Below are 9,908 nucleotides of genomic sequence, written 5' to 3' on the forward strand. Positions count from 1 at the left end.
GGCCAGGGGCTCCCGAGGGAATCGGGGCCTTCGGGAAGCCGTGGCCTCGCCAGAGAGGCAGCCAATCCCACGGGTCCCTGAATGCCCGGAGCCTCCGGGAGCAGCAAGGACGGGGCGGCCACAAGGGACCTGGGTGGCTCTGCGCAGTTTCCAGAGCAGCAGTCGCTCTGCAGCAGGCAGTGGGCAGCACGGAGCCATGGAGAAGGACTGCGCTGCTCCCAGCAGGAGCCCCAGGATTTTGACCTCCTGCAAACACCACTTACTGCCTCAGAGCTGCATTTGGGTCTGTCGCACTGAAGGTCCCTCAATGGGGTCAATCGCATGTGAAGCAGCTGGGAAGGACCCCTGGCAGCTCAGTAGCATTTGCCTTCTCTCCGGCACAGTGTTTCCAGATGGTAAATCCCCCTGAGAAACGGCTGCAATAGATCCCGCCAGGCCCTCTCCGCTTGCTGTGCTCAGCGGGCAGCGGGATGGTCGTTGAACGTGGGCCATTCCACAAAATAATAACGATCCGGCTCTTTCCAAGCTACATCTGGCTCCTCTTCTGGTGTGTGAGTAGGGATATAGCAAAGCCATTTGCACTCTGGACATTGAGAATTAATTTTGCAGACAGAATCTTTCCTGTCACTGAATGATCATTCCTCGACCTCCATCCCTCCAGTTCCTCCACCTGTATTTTGCCACAGCCTTTTCCCCCAGCACCAGGACTGCTCTTCCTCAGAAGAGTGCTCCATAGGGAGGCACAGGACAACACGAGAGGTTATAACATTTAAGTAGGGAGAGGGAGGGCCTGAGCGATACAAAGCTTTGCAGGCCAGAAGAAAGCTCTCACCAACATCAGGATGGAGTTAGCACTCTCCCAGTGCTCCAAGGTGTCCTTGGACTTTTAAGCAATCTGGGGGTCAGGCAATTACAGTTGTTAAGGCTGAAACAGAGGAACAGAGATGCCAGACGACTTTTTCCTACAGGGAGGTGCAGGGCTGAAGCCAGTGAGCTGGCAAAGAGCTTCTGCTGGAGAAGTCTTCTTCCATGGAGACATTGAAAGGAAAGTTAAGGCCTGTGTTAAAGACTGAATTTTAGTTTGAACTGGTCGAGTAACCGTTGGCCTGACAAATCACCGAGCTCAAAATGAAGCCTATGAGAATGGGTACTGCAAGACACCTCTGGCACATGCAGACCGAGGAGCACCCCATGTCTCCAGACGCTCCATCCCACTTTTGCTTCCGAGTCTTCACGCCTCTCTCAAGGACCAGCCACAACTTCTTGTACAAGGGACAGCATCGAGATGAGGGAAACACCGCTAACAAACACAGCCTCCCACACCCTAGAAAATGTCCTTCCCCCTCAGTAAGCGTGTGCACATAGAGCAGATACTGATTTTAGGACGAAGCTTTTAGTCACCTGGAAGAGCTTACAAAAGCCACAGCTAGCACAACGAGTGCGGAGCGTTCCCGGGGTTTGCAGCACCAAAGTCGGAGCCCTGGGTCCTAGTGACCACAGCTGCTACTTGAAGGACAACGTAGGAATGCTGGCATCCCATATTGCCTACTGCATCCCATATTGCCTACTGACACATGTGCAGAAGTCTGGTACAAAATGAGGAGCAACCAGTTCTCCTGGCAACTTAGCTAGACACGAGGCCAGTTCCTTCCACCCAGCCCCAAGCGGGGAGGCAGCCCGGTGAAGTCAGTTTCTATCACATTCCTCACAATGACTCCAACATATTCCCACTGTAACAAGAATAAGCCCAAGGAGTGAGGATCGAGCACAAAATGATCACTTCATGCATTTTATTGAGTCTCTTGAAATTTGCATCATGACACCTTACACAGGGCACAAACTCCTCCTAAATGGTCGCTATCAAATCTGCTCAAACTTGTCTGTTGACCTCAGAGTAACGTTTCTGCGCTGAGTCCAGTATAAACAGATGTAAAGCACTGTGCAAGAAAGAAAGAAAGAAAGACCATACCCAAGAAGGGGTCTGGGGTACTTAAGGCACAGATGAGACAACCAAACTGAAAGGTTTTTTTTTTTTCTTATGGGGGAAACAAACTAGTTTGCAACATTGCAAAGTTACAGCTCCCTCCCCTGGGGAGCGATTCCTGCTGGGACAGACCCGGGGAGCCGCGGCGGCCGCTCGGCCCCGGCCTGGGTGCAGTGAGGCCCCGCGGCAGCAGCGAGGGCCCCAGGATGCCGGGCAGTTACAGAGACGCTCACACCGCAGTAACAAGGACGCTCGAGATAAGGCTGTGGCTTGGGGCAAACGGATGAACCCGTGCCTTGTGATGGCCAAGATCCCGCCAGGATATTGGGGAAACAGCCCATGGCGCCAGCAACTGAGCAACGGGCAGACCCGGCCGGGGCTCCTTTCCCCCAGCCCTGCGCTGCTGCAGCTCCACGTCGCATCTCGTGGGCGACCATTGCCACCCGCTGCAGATCTCCCAGGGACAGGGCGCTCCAGAGCCCGCGTACTCGCCCAATCCAGCTGCCGTGGGGACGCTGGGTGACAGCCACCACGGTCCGCGGTGGCAGCGGCACTGGGAAACGCACTCATCGGCAAGCCAACGCCGCCGGCCATCGCGGCTCCTTCGAAACCGGGGTGTCATCGGGCTGGGGCAGCTGCTCCGCGCACCCGTTAGCGCTTCCTACCGAAGGCCTCTAAGCTCTCAGTGAGCAACTTGGATGCACGCGGGGGCTGCACTAGTCACATCATCCTCAAAACAAATCTATAAACAGCCTGCAAGTCCTTTGATAGAAAAAAAAACTCAGTAATAAAAAAGAGCATGTAAAAGGGAAGTCTAACAAACCTCAGGAATTACTCTTTGCAGTCTTTTAATGAATTAAGCCCTAAAGGAAAAAAAAAAAAAAAAAAAAAAAAAAAGTGCTGTGCGGGACGGGCAGGAGAGGCTCCCACCAGATGGCACTCCGAAGCCGGCAGTGACGCTGCTCCGCATCACCGGCAATAGGAAATTACCCCAAAAATACCCATTTTAACCCTTCAGGTGGCAATACACCCGAATCAGCTGGCTGCATCCCGCCTGTGACAGCAACACCAAACGAGGAACTTAGGGAAGCCACAAGCACAACTGCTGCGTACCAAAATGATTCCTAAACAGCATCCCAGGCTAATTGCAAACCTTGCTAAGAATCAGCCTATTCTGTTATCCACCAAGGTGTCGACACCGGCTTTTCCCAGCTCCAATACAACAGTAAAAGCAGCGAAGTTACCTCAAGGGATCAGGGCACAATGCAGCCCAAAGTCACCGAGCCTCAGGGGCACCCGAAACCGCCCCACCAGCCGAGGGCTTCTTCACTGAGGTCGAATTATGGGTTCTTGGTACCGTTTGGGAAACCTCCAACATTTTATTTAGTTGTTGCTATCGTTACACAAAGATAAAATGTTAAGGCATGCCACTATCAAGCTATAACAAATCTGTAAAGTTGATTCTACCAAAGAGTACAGTTATTGGAACATGAGAAGGTTACGCTGAACGCTGCGTATCACAGCCGTGCTTCACGTCGCTTAGCACTAGCGGGCTCCTTTCTTTCTGGTCACCATCCTTAGTCCTCGGAGATGCAGCTCCGAGTTCCAAAATCTAAAACGCAGCCACAGAAAAAGGCAATTTTTGTTTTTTCCCTCATAATTCTCCTTTCCAGTACAGTGGCAGAGCCCCTGGGAGCTACGCCAGAGAGCATGGATTTGCTCTGCATACGCAACTGGAAGAAATTCAGAAGTGTCATTTTGCTGAGGAAATTTTGGCATAAAAGTACATTGTCTACATTCATCACAGGCCAGCACCTGACATTAATAGCTAATTTCCAATCTTACAGTGATGCACATCAGAGGGAAAATTTAAGAGCACAAGCTTATTTATTTTTCTGCTTTAAAAAAAAAAAAAAAAAAAACACCCATAGCCCTCTGCCACAATGCTGTGTGCCACCACACAGCTCGGAAGGAACGAGCTCTAGAGCCAGACAGGGTTTCCCACTGAACCAACCACCACAAAACGCACAAAGAGAAAAGAAAATTTGGAATTTTGGGACACAGGGGAATCCTCCACGAGCTGATGAGAAGTTAAAATGGCTTAGAGCTGAGACCAGCTCTTATGCAACCACCACCGTAAAACACTACAAATGTGTTTTAATTAGAAGAAAAAAAAATAGACTAGCTTTGTGGTTTTTTTTTTTTTTTTTTTTGGTCATCAGAAGAGCAAGCAACATTTCCCATATAGCCAGCAAGAGCAGTTCATATCCCTTCCTAACTACTGTCCTGAAGACGAAATAAACGTTTTCCCGCTGCACACATTAGCTCGAAAAGATCACTAAAGAACACAACAGAAGGAATAGTTTAAACAGGTTGTTGACAGGGCAAGGAGAAGCTTTCCCTGACACTGATGAGTGCTGAGGTACAGTTTCCAACTCTCAATTTAATATGCCACATACTTACTTCTAATGGAAAACTTCACCAGTTTTAGCCTGTTCACAACAGGAATATAAAGAGCTTTTTTGTGTGCGTGGTGCCAATTGCCAGAAGTGTACTACAATAATCAATTAGAAATTTCAAATATAATTTAGCACTCTAATAATTAATCTGCTTTCCAGTTAATACTTAAAATTGTGCTTCTGTGGCACATTAGTAACTTGCTCCTAACACTGGATATCATCAGCACATTCACTAAACAGATCCAGAATTTACCAATATGGTTGAACCTCGTGGAGAACTGGGGGGGAGGAAGAACAGGGGGGAAGAAAACAAAAAAAAAGTCATTATTTATCTACTTATCTGCTGAAGAGTTAAAGTTGCCTCATTTTTTAAAAAAAAGTTTTGATAAAAATTGGGCATCTTACTGACCAGTTGGGACATTCCCATTCGTATTATTACATATCAGTAACCAAAGAAATAACCAGTCATTAGAAGAGTTTCTAATTTTTATCGTCATTTTGGTGGCATTATTGAGCCAAAACACTGCAATTAACATTTAATTTCCATTTTTAATGCAATTAAGATGTCCGATTCAACTGTTCTTATATTACAGTAGCTGTTCACATAAATAGTACAGATATGCACTGCTCTTGACAGGTACACAGTTACAAAAGCAGCTCTCGTATTTAGTTTGCTCTCTGTGTGGTGGGTTTTGTATGAAAAGCAATCTCGATTTCTAAGCATGGTACAATTTTAATTCTTAATGCATTAGTACAACAGTGCATTGAAAAAGTACTGAGCTTCTACAAAAAAGCTTTACAATTTTAAAACAGATTTTTTTTATTTAAACAAGCATAGGCAATTCTTATATTTCCACAACAAGATAAATATCCCGATTAAGCTAACAGCTCATCCTACAGCGTGCCATAGTGATGGGGAAAGGGCTAACATTAGTGTTATTTACACAGACATGTCCAATATTAACCCAGTATGAAAATTAAAAGTATGTTCAAGTGTGCAATTAAGTTCATATTATTTTTTCAGTCGGGTAGCTAGATCTCTTGCAAAAAAATCCTTCACGACTCACATACATTTAGCTGGGATGACTTCTCAGAAGAATTCCTCGTAAGTACAATCTTGAGGACAAGATGCTTATTGGCCTGGGGGGCAGGGGAAGAACTTAATAGTCTTCATAATGAAAAAAATATTTTTAAATGGGTGGATGTCTTTGGACAAGTGATATTTATCACAAACTGACTAGACCTTGAAAACGCTAATTAAAGAAATGCTCCAATTTTAAAAGCTATAATTCAGAAAATGCTTTCATGAGAGAAGATTCACTCCGAGTCATTACTATACATTTAGGTACCACTCAAAAAGTGGCCATAAAGGAAGTGACTTCTTTGCCCATCACTATTACACTAGCTGCTCGGCCAGGAATTCGGACCTCTTTTAGACAACACTCTCTCTGTTACCGGAAGCTAAGACTGCTCTGCGACAAATGGGACAAGTGGAATTTTCTGATAACCAGCGGTCAATGCAGTGGACGTGGTACTCGTGGGAGCAAGGCAGTTTCCGAAGCTTGTTGCCTTCCGTGTATTCTGTAATACACACGCTACAGGTTTTCAGAGCATCGCTCTCACCAAAATTCCTCATTGCTAGGTTGTCAATTTGTTCTTTGGTGAGTCCTCTTGGTTGGTCATCGTCATCTTCGTTTAGTAGGAAAAACTGTGCCAGGCTAAGGAATGGTAGAGAGCCACTTTCTTCGAACGTGACCGATCCCCTCGCATTCCGACCTTCTCGCCTAACGCCGGATGTCGAACCACCTTCATTGCCACCTTCATACACCTCCCCTGAGCTCGTGTCTGTACCTTCATTGCTTGAACTACCACCACCTCCGTTGGGAGGCTCGGAAGCATCCGCGCTCTGATTCGGAGCGGGGCCACTAGGATCCGCATCACTATCACTATACATAAAGTAACTTAACTCTCCAAAGCCTGTCATTATCTGCCTGAGCATCGTCTGAATTGCAACTGATGTCGTCTCACTCAAGCCCGTGTTTAAGATTCTACGGATAGGAATCCTAATGGTGCTGACGTAAGTTCTCACTCCAGCCCGCTCGGAACGTGAAAACGTGCGCCTAAACCCTCCCCGTTCGCTTTCGTAGGTGACCGTGTTGTTGGGGGTCTGGGACCGGGACCGAGTTCTGTTGGCTATGCTGTCTCTTTGCCGGTATTCTCCGGGACGAACTCGCCTCACTTGAAGATCAAGTACTATAGTGGGAGGCCTCTGCCCAGGAGTCGCAGACTCGCTGCTGCCATTAGTTTCTGAAGAACCTGCTGCTTGAGGAACAGGTCTCGTTTCAGGGGCTGAAAACAGAACTGCATTTTCACTTGGCATCTCAGTCCCCACTGTATGCTGCCTTAAGGTCACGTGCTGCCTAGTTCTAGAACTTCCCTCAGCTTCATTCACTGAGGAATGGTCAAGTGTTTGAGATGATGTATTGTGATGAGCCCTGCGAGGAGTCTCACTCACTGGATTAATAGGTGACCTACTTCTATCAGTCCTAGCCCGTGTTCTCCGCTGTTCTGGGCTCCTACTTCTTGCTCTCCTCTGCCCTCTAGGAGGAGAGGCTTCCTCAGTTGTTAGCTCCTCAGACGTGCTACGTTCTGATCCAGGCTGTCTTGTGGATGGCGATTCAGACCTTGGAATTTCAGAGTCACTTTGGCTGTTTTCCAAATCCTCCCCGCTGGAAGGCTCTACAGATGGCTCATTCTCAGTTTCTGGATTTGTGTTTCCATTATTACGGTTGACATTTATCTCCAAACTGAATCTGAAGTCACCACTGTTTGGGTTAGTCCGGCTCACCGCTCTCCAAGACTGATTTCCTCGTTGCCCACTTCGCGTTGTATTTCCAGTCTGTCGGACTGAATTAAGCCAGTCTATTATAGAGTCTCCATTTGAAACATCTTCTGCAGACTCTGCACCTGTGAAAAAGACAAGGAACTACCAAAATTAGAGTACTGAGCTAATTTTGGAGTGATTTTTTCCAAGAACATTATTACTTACTCTAACAAGTCACAGTTTAAAAGTGCTTAATCCTATCATGCACTACTGTGTTTCACTTGTAACATCAAGGCTCATCTGCCAGAGCTTTTTAGGGAGCAGGAGTGGACATTTTTCTAATGGATATGGAGAGCCTGTAGTGGTCACACAGCAAACAAGCCACCAGAACAACACACATTATTTATCATAAGTAAATGGAAAGTCAACCAGGTATTGAGCATCGCAATGCAGCAAATTGATTAATTGCTTAAAAAGAAAAAAAACTTTTTTTAAAAAAACCCACAGATTATTGCCAATCTAGTGTCTGCCAAATAGAGAACTAAGTCTGTTCTGGCCCTTCACTTGAAGCACAGCTTCATAGCAAACCCAACTCACTGAAGAATAAGCCCCCACGACAAGCTTGAGGAGTCCTCCACCAGCATCTTTAGGGGGTGTAAGCAATACAGCATCCTTGAAAGGAGAATGAAAAACAAAACAAAACCAAAACAGGATTGCCAAAAGCATCCCAGAAGGGAACAGACAAGAAAGCAATCTAAACAAAAACAAAGAAAACCAGAAGAAACTTTATCTTGATGTAAGTAACAGACGCATTATGGGTGAAGTCTGTCCCAAATTGATCGCTGCAGCAGATATCAGACATAACGTTCACTTAGTTTTGAAACAAAGCTCACCTTGCACCTGCCTAGGCTTAACTTGTTCCACTCCTGCACTCAAGTTAAGGTCCGTATGGGGTGCTAAAGTTAAGAGTTTTCACAAATACTGTATATACCTCTATTCTCATCACTGTTTTGCTGTGGCGGACCTTCTTTAACTTGGTGTAGCCTTCTCAGCAACTCTTCTTCAGTAATTTCACCTTTGAAAACAAGCAAAGTTTTCCAAAAATATTTCCAAATCATATATATGGCAAGCATTATCCATAGCTCAAGACTGCACTTGAAAACTCTTAGATACAAGTGACTGCTCATTTTTTTCTAATTAAATCCTGACATAACGAGGTAGGCAAATAGTTCAGGCACTCCCAACACCATGGGCTCAAGTATCTTTTTACTGAAGCTGAAGAATCTAACAGTTAACAACCTATTCAGATACTGAAATGCTTTCTGGGTTCTGTGACCTCTATAACTCAGATTTCCTCATTCTACGTCAGTTAAATATCTAATAAAAAATATAACGCACTCAAAGCCTGAAAAAAAGGTTCACATTAGTGGAAGTTGCATTTCAAGAGATTAGCTTTTTAATCAAAAATACCTAAGAGGCCATAACTAGGTAAACTTTGCATGTACCCATCAAGTTATAAGTACAGTAAACTTCCACATCTCATAAATCCATCTCACCCTAATTGTTGCTCCATTATCCAGTACCCCCCTCAAATTATTCAAATCGGCAAAGAGCTACTTCCTACCGTGGAAGACAACTGCCACAAAAAAAACTAACTGGTGAAACAGATTCGGGAGAACAGCAAAAGGACACATTACACCTTCAAGCAATTCCAGTAAGGTGTCCAAAACTGAGGGTTACCTACCTGGTGTTCCTAGCAAATTGTTATCTCTCATAAGCCTGTAGTCCTCTTCGCTCAGGTTGTTTACAAACTGATAGAAAGCTTCTTCTCGATCTAACCGATCCAGCTGACTTTGACGTTGTGCTTCCGATTGATCAAGGTTTCCTTTATCACTAGAATCTGAGCTTTCCATCTTGGCAAGAGGAGTAGAAGAGGATCTACAAAGGAAAGAACAAACCTTTCATCCAGTGTAATGAAGTTTAGCATGATATTTAGGTGAGTTTAAATTGCACTGCATTCTTCACTGTTAATCAGCTAAATGAGTTTCTTCCAGAATTTAAGGATAAGTTTCAGTGAAGATAAACTGCATAATCCCAAATGAAGTCACTCTAAAAAGCTAGTCATTCTGATGTCTTCAAGAACCACAAACTAAAACTATAGCTGCAATTACCAAATACTCAAAATGGCAAGTGAGAGCACAAGGAATAGTATCAACCATAACCTTTAATCTATCTTTATAGACACAGTTGACTAGCTGTCTATGACTACCCCTCCTTTTCGGCATAAAACACCACCAAAACATAACTGCCTAACCGCTCACAAAACAGGCTTAATGGTGCCACACAACAAGCTAGTATAAAGCACAAGTCACCCTTGATTATGCTCCGTTACTCTAAAGACAAGTTTAGAGGATTAAAATTTCAGCACTTCTTCGCTCCCTGCACCGTAGGAAAGCAAGCAGGTCTCGGCTGTAGCTTTACAGCCAATTAGGAGGAACATTATTATCAACATGCAACTGAATTCTAACAGAATAAAGTGGGCTACAAGGAATTTAAGTATTGAATTGTGAAGACACTAGGGAACACTGCATCTGCAGAAGAGAACTATTATTTCCCCTCAAAAAAAAAAGGATTAATGATG

General features: G+C 45.2%; 1 protein-coding gene across 1 annotated transcript; it reads right to left on the reverse strand.

Moving 5' to 3' along the window:
• Window positions 1-5,156: 5,156 nt before the first annotated feature.
• On the reverse strand, window positions 5,157-9,230 carry RLIM (ring finger protein, LIM domain interacting). Its single transcript, XM_010212841.2, has 3 exons — window positions 9,012-9,230; window positions 8,259-8,342; window positions 5,157-7,410 (listed from the first exon to the last, which is right to left on the reverse strand). Exons 1-3 carry the CDS (start codon window positions 9,178-9,180, stop codon window positions 5,876-5,878), a joined length of 1,788 nt encoding a protein of 595 aa, XP_010211143.1. The 5' UTR covers window positions 9,181-9,230; the 3' UTR covers window positions 5,157-5,875.
• Window positions 9,231-9,908: the final 678 nt, after the last annotated feature.

The sequence above is a fragment of the Tinamus guttatus genome, unplaced genomic scaffold, assembly GCF_059628265.1.
Source record: "Tinamus guttatus ecotype Peru unplaced genomic scaffold, ASM5962826v1 Tinamus_guttatus_pri_ptg000287l, whole genome shotgun sequence".
NCBI lineage: Eukaryota > Metazoa > Chordata > Aves > Tinamiformes > Tinamidae > Tinamus > Tinamus guttatus.